Genomic DNA, 14212 nt, shown 5'->3' on the forward strand with positions numbered 1-14212 from the left:
AACCGGTTTGCCTCTGTATCCTCATAATGCAACTAAATAGTTTGTAGTTCGCTCTGTAAGTTTTCCACTGCAATGCACCAACCCACGTCATCGGTTATCAAATATCGACATCGTATTTGGATATTTCGATTGCGGGTCGTCAGCGCCAAGTGCAAACATTGAATGCAAATTTATATATTTTTACAATTTATTTTGCACTTGCGTCTATTTCAACGCCGTGCGTCCACTTCCGCAGTCTTTGGATGTACAGAAAATGTCCAAACGCAGTCGTACGATGCAATGGGTCGCTTAGCTCTACGCTGTTTGGCAACAAACGCAACATAATTATTCAGGTTTTCCAAATAAAAAAGATTAGAAATACCAAGGTAATTAAACTCAACCTCAATAGAAATGAAAACAAGGAAAACCAAGGAAGAATTGTAAGATATTGTTTTAATTGAACCTCCTCATTACGAAGAATCGGTATCGCTCGTATCGTAGTCGAGGTCGATTCTTCCGTCGCTCGACCTCACCAAACCGGACAGCGCAGTGTCGCTAGGTGGAGTAACAGAGCGTCCGAAGCCGGGCGTCAGATCCAGTTCTTCTTGCAGCAAGTGGTGACTCGACGACGAGGTCCCTTCGCGACCAGAGGAATTGGTGTTGAACTTTGCCATAGGAAAGTTGGAGGATGACGTCATGGGTTCCGACGATGACGTCATAGACTCCGTGGGTTTCGAGGGGTTTTCAGAAGGTTGCTTGGCCTTCGCTTCCAAGTAGCGGAGTCTCGCTTGCCGGATCATGGCCTCTCGTCGACTTTTAAGGACGCTCTCGCGCTCGCCGGGGGCCTTCGAGAACCGCCCCCCTACCGATAGATCGCGGTGGGGGAACCCTCGAGTGTCGGGGGCAACAGGGACGTTACCTGGGGACCCAGCAGGTGCCGATGTACCTATACATGCAAAATGACGTCACCCTTATAGTGAGCGTGGCAAATTTTGTCGCTGCAAATTGCTTCGTCATTTTTATGGCTGTTTACGTTTCAGCGACATGTCATGAAACGCGCAATTAGGGTTTGTTTCATGTCACAACAATGGCGATCAGTGACGTCATACTAGTTTTGCTCGTATATAATTTGTCAAATTGAAACGTTACATTACAAAAATCCGAACATGCCCTTCAAGCGCTTGACACTTAATTTAATGCTTATTCGCAAAAACAACACGACTAGCTTGTCAGCTTTAGCTGCGGTTGTGCGTGGACTTCTCGGTGACCGATTGAACGAAGACGCACATATTGAATGGTGAGGCATCGTGTTGTGTTCGAAATGTCAACGCTGAATCATCCACTTCACGAACGCCGTTGTTTCGCGTGCAATACCGTCCCGGTTACACAACTAACAAACCCGCATGAACCCGTCCAGATGTTAAACGTACGAACACCATTGCCGTAACACGAAATTTCATAATACTCGGCCTTATGTAACGTCACAATCAATACCACCACGTCAGCGGTAACCCTGCAGGCGATCTTCCCCATTTTCCCCGATATCGACACAACGTAGACAGATTACGCACCTGAACTGCTGGCAACTTGCATGACCGACTCGTCCGGTAACGTATGTACGAGATTACGTCGGCGCAGTGACGTACCTAGGAAGCAGAACAAATGTTTTAACATATTCAAGCATTTGCATGGACTTTTTGAACATAGAACACCATGCACTAACAAAGGTGATTGTAGTCCATCTAACTGTCAAATCACTCTACAATATTTTGCAAAAGATTTATGCATTGTTATAATAAAAAAACAATCAAATTCAATATAAACTTTATATTTACCAGGGCTTGGGTCGATGCGAGGCACACTGGGCATTTCAACACGAGGTGGAGGGGGAGAGGGTGGTGGGGTCTGCTGGTGTAATCCCCCTATCATTTGGTTTGGGGGTATAATAACGTGACCCTCCACAATTCTTTCTGAGGTCGTTTCCACTGAGCCGGTGACAAGTAGGTCGGTCCGTATTACGGGGGCTGGGATCTGGTTCAGAAAATTGTTTTTTAGGCAAACACGGCATATTTCAAATCACATCACAGCCATTTTGCACTCAAGGTTAAAACAATTACACACTTTATTGGTGAAACTTAATCATTGTTTGTCAAAGAAAACAATCAAATTTAAACAACATGTATTGTTCAGTTGGAGAAATCAGAAACAAAGTAAGCATCATACCTGTGGAAATATTTCCTGCACCTCCCTCACCATGGCATCAAGTTGAGAATTGGAGACTTGACTTTGGTTCATCGTGGCTCTCGTCATTACTAAACCAAAATAGGTTTGTTCAAAAATGTAACATGTCAAGGTACAGAGCAGGGTGTTAAGGTCACTATATATTTAGATATTAAGGAGGTTTGCTTGCAACTAACACACAAAATTATAAATTCATGGAATAATAATAGAATAAATTTCATGCAATCTTATTTATTAAGATCAACTTTTCTGCATTCTGAGGAAGTTGATCGGTAAATGGAATCTGGATTTTATGTATGTTGAAATTTTATTTTTATCGACAGGAACATTTTTCTGCACTCACCCATCGCTTGAGCACCGTGTGGGGTGTGGGTAACCTCAACCGAGAAGCTCGGAAACCAACTCGCAATTCTTGTTCCATCGAAGTGGAAAAAGTTTCTCCTCGGAACTTGGGCTCCAGCATTCATCACGCCGGGTGCAGGGTTGGGTGCTGGGACATCTGCAAGAAATGTATAAATTACATTCAAGAACCACAAAGTGGAAATCTGTGTGCCTGCTAGTCTACCAGCTAGCACAGTGCCACATCAACAGCTGCACTGATGAGACCTTACAGGTCGAAACAGTGTGTGTATACACCCTGTCTGCAGCTCACATTGAAGAAATTATGCAAACTTCAAATCTGTCTTTAATAATGCATCCTTTATCCATTGTGGGAAAATAAATTTAAATCAAATTGCTGAAGTGATCAATGCTTTAACAGTATATATAACAAACACAGCATATATATATATATGAAACACAGCAATTCGATTCACACAAATTGTTTTACTATTTAATCAATTATCCTTTACCTAACAATGGTTGGTTGAAACTTTAAAAGCATAACAAAAAACACCCCCACCCCCAGTTTGTTCAGGGCAAAACATATGTCAAGCAAATTTTACAAATTATACAATTTAATTTTGTTCAAAAAATGTTCATCAAAATTTAATACTGATGATATACAAGGTAACTAAAAAAATCCTACCATTTCCAGCACCATCTACTTGATCGAGCATATTTTGTCTCATTGCATTAGGAGGATTTCTGATGCCAAGCTGTTTCCTGTATTGGAAAAGAAAACAGGTTTCTGTTAAACAATAAAAAACACTTTAAGTATTTGTACATGGACGACTGACTCGATAACCTTTATGGTTTTATCGGTGCCCATGCCGTTTTATTTCTTTGCATATTGTTCATCTGCGTATTTGCCTTTTTTCGCAAAATAAACATGATTTATAGTAATCAGTAATAACTCGAGGGAAGGATCTTGTACAACTCAAAATATTTTATTGCACAAAAAAAAAACAGGAAACCATGTCCATGATGATTCATAGTTATTTTGTTAATAACACACATTTTGTCATGACACACATTGTTCGCAGCTTACAAATGTTTGAATGAGAATGAGTGATCATTTTTAGTTTTGCGTTCTGTACCTGCATGTAGGGCATGTGGTATCTTGTTCAAGCCAGGATCGCAAACAAGGTGAATGGAACAGATGCCCACAAGGCAATTTGCGGGCATTCTCCATCTGGTCCCAACATATCGCACACTGATCTGCTGCAAATAAATGCAATATGCAGCAGACAGTATGCAAACATATGAAATGATGACATGACAAATAATTGATTACAAATCTATTTTGCCAACTCATTGATAACTTGTTTTACTGTTACAGAAAAATGCAATATTTGCTTGCAGATTGAGCAAGATTTACTTTATTGAATGTATAACTAGTTACCACAGATACATAACCACAGTAGAATTAGTTTTTGGCATAATTACAGCAAAGGTATCTATCTGTACACTGAGCTTGCTTGAGATAGATCATAGAGGAGAGTATTTTCTACATTTCTATCATTCTCTGTGTGTTGTTTTTACCAACATTAAAAATTCTGTTTGGCCAAATATATTTGTCTTAAGAAAGCTAGCAGATTTTAACCTTGGAAATAAACAATTCCTGAAATGAGGTACAACAACATATTCAGTAATTCCAATATCAGGATAACAAAAAATTACAAATGGGTTATTTTGTACACATTCCAGCTTCACAAAGTTTAAATAAACTGAACTATCCTAATCCATTGCAGGGCCTAAATAAGGAATGTAAACCATTGAATACCATGGGCATTGATTTCCTCTCTCGTTGCCGCTGGAAATTGAGCCTCCATATTGGCAACCACTCTTCTGTAGTTTTTGTGTCTTGTCAAACGCTTTTGGATCTCCGATATAATGTAGCGTAACTAAAAAGTTAATTCAACGGTGTATGTGTTAAAATACAGGATGGCTTTTTTGAAATTGCAAAACTAATAGTATACAATGTAATGTATGGCACTTTGAATTAGCCAGGTCCATTTAAACATAATCTGCAACAACCGTGCACAACACTTGGTGTACAAGCCAAAATCCATTGGGTAGAAAATGGAATGCACAAAACATTACAATACGTTCAGTCTCCATCAATTTTTTATTGTGTGTCAAACGTTAAGGGAAAAATTATCAAGTGCGATTGTTAAATACAAAACTCGGCAAAATATTGGGAGTTATTGGGACACTAGAATGTGGCATTTTCCTGGATCGTATGAAATATTTTGGGTAATTATGTATTGCAGTTATGTGAAGTGGACCGGTCAAAGCAACATGACATCAATTTAAGATAAAAAAGCATCTCCAAATTTCTTGTTACAACTCCCTGTTTGGGGGGAAACAATAAATTAATGATTGATGGAAAAAGCAATGCCATATAGAAAGTTTTAACCTATCACATACCTGCATGCAAATAACCAAACTGGCCATGGAAAGCCAGATATTGCCAGAGAACAACATATGCAGGTGATGAATAAAGTTAACAGAGAGTGACAGAAGTTCCATCCAAAGGTCAGTGTGATAAACAAGGGTTGCTTTGCGTTCCCACAGTTCTTCATGTTGAATGTCGTAAAGATGAATTCCGTATCTGTTAAAAAAGCACCAGTAATATGGTAATTTTAAAGACAACACCAATAGTTATGAACACAAGTTTGTTTTTGTATTACTATGATATAGGTTTAGTGGCCTTGTAGACAATTGTGTGATCAGCAACATAGTAAGAAAAACTATTAAAAAACAATTGCAGATAACAATGAATATTATATAGGCTTATGACTGAGTGTTTGGCATAAAGGAAAATAAAAAGAGCCAGTGGCTGAAAATAGGATGTCATTCATAAATTTATAAATAACCTTAAACACAAAACCTGTGGAACCAAAACAGTTGGATAATTGTCAGCAGCCAATTATCAGCAATTGTAACAACAAATATATCTCAAGGGCACCAGTTGTTATGATCGTTAAATATTGGGTGGGAGGCGGCCTTACCGAATAAGCACATGAACTGCTTTCACAGATATCAAGATGCACTCAGTCAACATGAAAATCAGTGAGTGGTAATCAAAGTCATCATCGTTGAACGTTGAATAGGGAAATATGTAGGTTACAGATATAACAGACAGTGCAGCGCAACACACAAGGAGAAAAACAAGCAAACCGATGACCTACAAAAAACATAAAATTTTGTTAAAATTCCCGTTAACTGCCACGCCCATTTAGCAATAATTTTGCTAATTTCTGTCACCAAGTTTATCCGTCTATAACTTTATTTCTATAGACGCTAGACGAAAACCTAAAACACAGAAATTCTTTGAAATTTCCCGCTCTACACATTTGTCGCCTTTGTTTTACTTTAGCTCAATGTTTTCAATAAGTTATATTACAAAATGTAACCACCCCTACTAAACAAGCTTCTGAAAAATAGTGCCTATTGTTAAATTGCCATAACTTTTTCCCTTTTGCAAATTAAAAAATAATTCCACGCTTGAGTGAACCAACTTGAATCAAGTCTCCAAAAAAAGCGAAAAAATCGGGCAGCTGCAATGCAGGGTTGCCAGATTGGCGCTTTTGGCGCCAAATTCCCTAAATTTGCCTTTTTTTCATTTTGGCTGGCGCTCAAAATTTGGTTTGGCTTAATTGGCTTCTTTCTGGCGTTTTCCCTGTTAGCTTTGCGTTCCAAAGTTTCCCGGGCTCGTTCGTCACGAAGCAGATTCGCCGCATGCTTCTTTTCGTCACGCATTACAGCCAAAGCTAGTTCAGAAGCGTTGCAACATAGTTTTCTAGTATATAGTATACTATGGTTGCAAACTCTATGGCTGGGTAGCGTAAACTTGACTACTTCCATAGTGACGTCATAAATTGAGTTTTGAGAGACTGTTTGTTGAAAGTTTGCTTAGCACTGGCACTGCTATACACATAAAAAGACGAAATTAATCCAAGAGCATAAATAAGCTAAGAATAGATTATCAGTTGATCTAACTCATAAATGTACTTTGCCTGTAAATACTGGTAGCTTAACGTACATTAGGGAAGCAGAAAATTAAACGATACTATTGGAAACGATTGGCTCTTGTCTGGTTCCTTCAAAACTAGTTTTGGCGTTTTTTGTCGTACTGTTTGGCTCTAAACAAAAAAAATATTCTGGCAACCCTGAGCTGCATTTGATATTTTCGTGTGACAAAGACAGACAGTAGAGTAAAATTTTTGCAAAATTCTTGAGAAAAACTTGTGTATTATTGGTTATTGAGATGGCTTTCAACGTTTACAACAGTGCCGAATCGTTTGCCATGGTTATGGCAGATGAAAGCGATGACAGTTCAACTTCCGACCTTGACCCACAATCAGGGGAAGAATATGACTCAACAGATGATGAAACTCAGCAGATTGCTGATGACGAAGAAGAGGATTTTTCCGAAGAAGATATTCCTTCTACCTCACAGCCCCCTGCAAAACGTGGCAGAGGAAGGCCCAAAAAAACATCACAAAGAAAGCCGGCCACGAAGAAAAGAGGCGCTTCTGTTCTGCTTACCCCTGAACAATTTCCTTGGGTTGCTGAAGAAATAGCAGAAAGTCCTGCCAATACTGATTGGCTTGGTGATTTTGTCCAGCCAGTTGGATACGTTGGAGACCTAGACATGAGTGAAGCTACACCAATCAAATTTGTGGAGCTTTTTTGGACGCCAGAATTCTGGGACCTGGTAGTGACGGAAACAAACCGTTACGCAGAGGAATGTATTTCTAAGCTTTCCTCTGCTAATAAATTGCCACCGATATCCAGGTACCAGAAATGGTGTCCTGTTACACATGATGAAATGAGGGTGTTTTTCGGCCTTAGTTTTGCTATGGCACTGTGCCATAAACCGAACTTCGAAGACTACTGGCAGACAACATATGTCACAGTCACTCCGGAGTTCAGGAAATACATGCCTCGCAACAGATATCAAAACATAAAGGCTTTCCTTCATTTTGCAAACAATGAAGAAAGGAAGGAAAGAGGTCAACCAGACTACGACCGGCTATTTAAAATCAGGCCGATGCTAAACATCATCCTGCCACAATATGAAAAGTATTACAACCCCGAACAAAATGTTTCCCTTGATGAAATGACCATAGCGTTCAAGGGCAGGTCAAAACTCAAGCAGAAAAACCCCAAGAAGCCTTCCAAGTGGGGATACAAGGCATTTGTGGTAGCGGATTCCACAACTGGATACTGCTTGTATTGGAAACTCTACACTGGAAAATCGGAAGCCCAGCCATCCGACCTGACCGTAACCCACAAAATCGTCAAAGATTTGATGAATCCCCTGCTGAATAAGAATCACATAGTCTACATGGATAGCTACTACTCTGCGCCAGCCCTCTTTGAGGATTTGGCAGAAAATTCGACAGGTTCTTGTGGCACAGTTTCTGCCAACAGGAAACACATGCCACAAGAATTGAAGCCAACAAATCTAAGATTGAAAAAGTGGGATGATCCGGTATTCAGGAGATCAGGCAAGCTGCTAGCGTGCACATGGCACGACACAAAGAGGTTCACGCTTCTTAGCACAGTCCACAACAGTGGCTGTGTTGCGAAGTCTATTTGCTCACAACAAAGTCCAACAGGGTTTTGTGACATCAAAAAACCATACTGTGTCGACAGATACAATAGAAGTATGGGTGGTGTGGATCTGTTGGATCAAAAAATGAAAACGTATCTTTTTCCTCATCGATCACGAAAGTGGTATAAAAGAATCTTTGATGCCATAATGAGTGTGTCATTTGTCAATGCACACATTATCCATCAGGCTGTGAAACCCACCAATTCAAGGCTTACCTTGAAAATGTTTACACACAGTGTGGTTTGCAGCCTGATTGGCTACCAAAAGTTAAAGGTCCCACCAACCAGTATTCACGACCATTATATTGTTAAGGCCGATAATTACCGTGATTGTGTACATTGTTCTAATCGTGACACCAGTCGTAAGCGGTCTACATATAAGTGTGATGTTTGCGATGTAAATTTATGTGTAGCACCTTGCTTCAAAGAATATCATGTAAATAAGAAAAAGTAAATTTGTTCAGTTGTTTTTGTGTGCCTTATGTATCGCCTTATTTTGCATATCGCCAAAATGTTTTTTCATTTCTAAACAACTTTCTGTTTTTTTTTTATGTATAAAACCAAAACATTTTGAGAATTTCAAATTCGTTTGTTTTTTGTTTGGTGATTGTGACTTCACAGAGCGAAACCGAACACACCATTCGAAAGGTTAGACCCTCCTCTACAATTCTTCTGTAGATCATTTTCAGCTACAACCAACACATAATTAGCAATGTTTACAAATGTGCATTCACTCCTTTCACACCTTTTGTTAGTTTTTGCATGAAATTGCCTCCAATTAATTGAGAAAAATTTCAAATAGGAAGTTAATTTTTTTTATTTTTTATAAACACTACTGTGTTCAAGCTATCTAGTGGTAAAAACCTTTTGTCCCTAGGCCCACTACAGCGCAAGATATGCGCATTTGAAAAATGTGCTGTAATTACAGGTGTTGGTCCCATACAGGGGACAGTGGCGATGGGCTCTTGTGTAAGTGGACATAAATTAACAACTAATTATGGGTTGTAATGATTGTCACATGTGACAGCAATAAACATATTTTTGAACATATTTATATGCCTTAATTTTCATATCAGTTATATCTGAAAACATCTTTTTTTTAGAATAGACAATAGCAATAATGATTAGACACCATCCAAAATAGTTGATCATGCTCACCTTCCAGTGGTAATATATAGGGGTATTCGGTGAAAAAGACAAAAATTCAAATCTGTCCTTGCACAGCTTCGTAAGCAGAAGCAGGAAGGCAATTGCGGTGAACCATGAAATCCATACTAGTGCCTCGTGTAAGGATTGCACGTTCATTACTCCGAACACAAAAATGAACTTGTAGAACACGAAGTTCCAGAACTTGTCCTGAGTCGAATGCAAAACACGGTTTAAAGGTTTAAAGTTTGACAGCAAAATTTATTTAGCAATAACCCCAACCAATATTTAAATCGTGAAACTTTTTTAATGAGCTACATCAATGAAAACATGAAAATCAGTCAGCTCTTTTCAAAAGACAAATATATTTCACTAAATACAATGATCAAGAGTTACAACCATGACTGACCCACATATTTCATTTGTTTCAAATATTTTTCATTTACAAAACAGAAGAAAAAAATTCCGATGTAACTTCCAATATTGAAATATACATGGCCAACAAAATTGGTCCTAACCCTAAACAGTGTTGTCTGTATAAGCATTCACGTTTCTATTAATGTGGGAAGTGGTGGAAATCGTTACGACGAGAGCCAGAATTAGAAATGATTCGCGGAATTGCTAAACATACATTTTGGATGAGCATAATAAGCAAGGCATAAAAAAGTTTTGAACTACATTTACCAATTTAATAAATTTTATTTTTAGTTATTGGTATACATACCTTCATGTGCTGTGCTTCAATTGGCCTCAGTCGTCCAAACACAATTGCTTGAAGAATTTGAACAAAAAGCGCAAGCAAACAATATGATGCATTCACAAGTGGAATCAAACTTAAAGGCTCTACAAGCATGAGAGAAAAGACACCTGTAATAAAAAATATTTTTTTTAATTTTAGTAATTTGGACACAGAGTAACCTCAATTTTATATGCTCATTATTGGACATATTTTGGATATTTGCATTTGATTTCAAAGAGAAGTGTAATGTGCTTAACAATTTATACAGACATATGACATGCAAAGTAAACATGTCTAAATAATTTTGATCAGAAACACAAAAATAGGTGATATCACTTGTTTTAGTGTTCTACACTATAAGAAGTTTCATTCTGCACATAAGCCAACTACAAGTAAGCATTAACACAGGAATCATCATTAACATACCATGCGCAAATGAGCGTTCGCCATCAAGTACAGATTTTGCAATTTCTGTTAGCACTTCAGATTGTAACTGGGGTTTTTTGAAAGTAACACTGATGGAAGAAGAAGGATTTTCCGCATTTCCATGTTTTGTAAACATCCATGTCTTTTTATCTGTAACCCATGTTCAAACATATTAAAACTGTGGTCTAAGACACATTTAAGTTTTGCATGATAAGATGGTTCTAGCAAAGATGAACAACTGCCAGATATATATTAAATCAGAAGGTTTCCAAATACTCTGGTGAAATCATCTGCACAGCCATAGTAACACATGTTTACAATTGGGCTACAGCCTTGTGGTATACACACATTGTGCCGCATGTATCACTAATAACATTGTATATAAATACAACAACTTAGGACAAAGGGAACATGATCCCATACCCACTTAAAACATAAAGAAAACAAATAGGGAACATGATTTAAAACATTACCATACGACATACATTGTGAAAAGAAAACTATTTAAAGAAATAAAAATATCCTAAAAGACTTGGTTTTAGAATCAAGGGCAGCCATTTCAAAATAGATACTTGTTAATTAGTTAATGCATTAAGATATGAAAACATCAGTTTGTCTGAGGCTTAAACAACCATAACTAAAAAAAATCCTCTGTGCAAATTAGAAACTTTCCAATCTGGTATATACTTACATATCGTTTGATCTCCGTTGTCTTTATCCTCTGATTTAGTTTCAATCTCAGGACTTTCTAAATCCAATTTCGGATCTTTAATTTCTTGATGTTCAAGTGTAGTTTGGTTTTCGCTGACCATCTGCTGATTTTCATCCAAAGTTTTTTTGTCATTGTCATAAAACCCGGACTTTATTTTTTCCTGTTCCTCAATGATTGAGTTTTGTGCCCATATTATAGAGCAGATCAGAAGAGTTACACTTATGACAGTATAAAATGATATACTGGGCATCGGGAAATGTCTTGATGTAATCAAAGTCGGCATCGTCGATTTTTTTTCCTTTTCCAACTCTATCGAAGTCCCTCAATGGAATTTGTTTTGCAGTCTTTGTTGTTAATCTAATTTACCTTAAGTTGGACTGCATGGCGCTTTTTAACTAACACAGTTCGACATAATATGATTATTTAGATGTTTATATCCAAGAAGTTTATCCACAAAATTTGTTTTCAAAATAGTGGGTTGCTCCATAAAAACCAGGCACTAGCATTCTGCATGTCCTTTCTGTCTTGTTAATCAATAACAGAACTAAACAGTACATTAAATACAACAAATACGCTATTTACTACATAACCAAACCGGACCGGAGTCCTTCCTTAAACTTGAGCCATTGTTCCGTCATAATCTGTTTCACTTCAATGCGCAAAACACCTCATCCGTGACGTAAATACATTTCTACAAACGAATGAGGAAAACGTTTCATCAAATGACGCAATTTTACCCCGATGAAATGACTGTGTTCACAAAAATACGTTTTATCAATAAAAATAATTTAAATACACCCCTTACCGACATTAATACCTGCTGATATTTATTTTTTTATGGATAAACGAAACGAAAACCGCCGGTATTTATTCTTTTGTTTGGAATTGTTTTTTTGGCGCAATACAAAAATGACTTGATGACTTGATCACTGCGTTGTAACGAAAACGTTTGATTTTGGGTAAGGGCCGTCTTCTGCATTTTGTAAAAATAAAACTGAAGAAGCAGCCCGCGTTGCTGTAAGCTACACCGACATACTTCAATCACTCCTATATCTCATCTTTTGAGAACAAGGCTTTCCACATGGGAATTCAATTCATATTTATTAACTCCCAGGGCCGCGTAATCGTATAAACGTTTAAAAATTGTACGTCACTGGGGAACAGAATTAGTTTTGATCTTGAAAATGCAAATTCAATGAAATTATAGTCTAATGTGCATTGATGCGGTCATATTTGAAAATCATTGGTTGTTAAAAAATGTGGTTTGTACTTTTTATTCACTCTGATCCGCATTGGTTCTTAACTGGGGGCCACAGCAACCTCTTAAAACACGGGCTTTGTGATTACAAGTCCTGTTATGTGAAAAGAAAAGACGCATTTGGGACGTGTAGCCCGTAGACTGCAATCTAAACAGGAACAGATTCGCAAGGAATCCGCCGGGACAAAAATTTTTGAAACAACTTGCTGCTACAACACAAGCGCAATGAGGTAACCGTACACGTTGACTTGTTTGGAATGTCCTCCAAGCGGATGATGTCATAACCGCCAATAACATATGAGACGGTTTCGCAACGCCCATGTATGATATTACATATATAAAAAATGTATCGTAAAGTGCACGACCTATATACATATACAGGGTAGACTATATAAAACAGTTGACAAGCGATACATCCGCCTGTCCGATTCCATAAGGTGGAAAAAAATAGCTGTTGGCGTTGTCGAATTAAATTACTACTTCGGGTAATTTATTTGAGTATAGTTGTAAATTTTTGCGTCTTTTTGTTGGGTTTACGCGGTAACAAAATAGAATAACAATGAACAAATTTGAAAAGGTAACGATTTGTCCGAAATTATTTTCACGCATTTCTTTATCTATTGTTTCACAACTTATGCTTGTGTTTACAAATGTCAGTTTTGAAAAATTGGACTCTTCTGTGCGAAACTCCATTGTAAGAACGTATAGGGTATGACGGTGCAAGGTTTGAAGGTCAATATTTCGGTCAAAGCGGTGTGCACCAGCAGTCCACAGGGGCAGTGCTATTATTTTGGCTTAACTATACGTCAGTAGAAACCACTCGATCGATTTGTAGCTCCAAAATCACGTCTCATGTAATCATCGATTGCAGGGCTTTTCGGGTTCAGATCTGCATCAGCTGAAATGCAATTCTGGCCTTGACACTAAAACCCAATCATTGACGTCATAATATTTAAAACGTAACATGTGTTATTGACTGGTTTGGTTTGTGATGTTTTGCAAACCATACACAGTACAGCTGCAATTGAGTGATCATGGTAATAGCTCAATTTTCATTAGCCCGCGGTCATTATTTATAATTGCGCAACCTGTTACCGGTACTTTGGTATTTAAAAGCACTCCACTGCTGTGCTCATTAAATATGCGGGACAGTTTGGCTATTTGCACAAGGCTGTAATTTAGTGAACGAGGAATGTTGTTGAACAAATCGCCTGACAAGCCGAAACACTACTGATTGTCCAGACTAACCTTCACAAGCTGGACATGGTGTGTTTTGGTATGATTGCGGATTTCAAAACCGAAAAAAGCACGACTAATAGATTCAAACAACGCTTTTGTGTTTATGGAATAAAGAGGCGATTCGTTGCATAATGAGTTTCACCAATGACTCTTTACTGAGCTACAAGAAGTCAAACACAATGAAACTTTGAAAACTACAACCACCCACAAGCTCCAACAACAATGGACGACGTTGCACCACCGTTACCGTAGCCGTCACGCTTGTGTTGACTTGGTTCCTTTGTTGCGCAACAACAACCCATCGACTTGCTGTGGGTGGTTGTTAGGTTTATGTACATTTGAGAAACGCCTGGGCGCAAATAGGCTTATTCGTCGGGTATTATGACGTACATTCCAGATACTTCTGAAATAAGCTGACTAAGTATGGTTTGTTTAGAAGAACGGGTGTACTTTAAACACAGCTTGT

General features: G+C 38.1%; 1 protein-coding gene across 2 annotated transcripts; it reads right to left on the bottom strand.

The window, feature by feature from the left end:
- Positions 1-169: 169 nt before the first annotated feature.
- On the bottom strand, positions 170-11667 carry LOC145902162 (E3 ubiquitin-protein ligase AMFR-like). 2 transcript variants are annotated; one of them, XM_082990033.1, is made up of 14 exons: positions 11229-11667; positions 10538-10687; positions 10097-10239; positions 9385-9582; positions 5616-5791; positions 5032-5215; positions 4385-4505; positions 3699-3819; positions 3248-3324; positions 2564-2719; positions 2203-2291; positions 1815-2010; positions 1551-1625; positions 170-925 (listed from the first exon to the last, which is right to left on the bottom strand). In XM_082990033.1, the coding sequence occupies exons 1-14, from the start codon at positions 11530-11532 to the stop codon at positions 450-452; spliced, it is 2466 nt and encodes an 821-aa protein (XP_082846159.1). In that variant the 5' UTR covers positions 11533-11667; the 3' UTR covers positions 170-449. The 2 variants fall into 2 exon arrangements, with proteins under 2 accessions (XP_082846159.1, XP_082846158.1); XM_082990032.1 differs by having other exon boundaries at positions 3699-3822.
- Between the last annotated feature and the right edge of the window lie 2545 nt (positions 11668-14212).

The sequence above is a fragment of the Ascidia mentula genome, chromosome 5 (genome assembly GCF_947561715.1).
Source record: "Ascidia mentula chromosome 5, kaAscMent1.1, whole genome shotgun sequence".
NCBI lineage: Eukaryota > Metazoa > Chordata > Ascidiacea > Phlebobranchia > Ascidiidae > Ascidia > Ascidia mentula.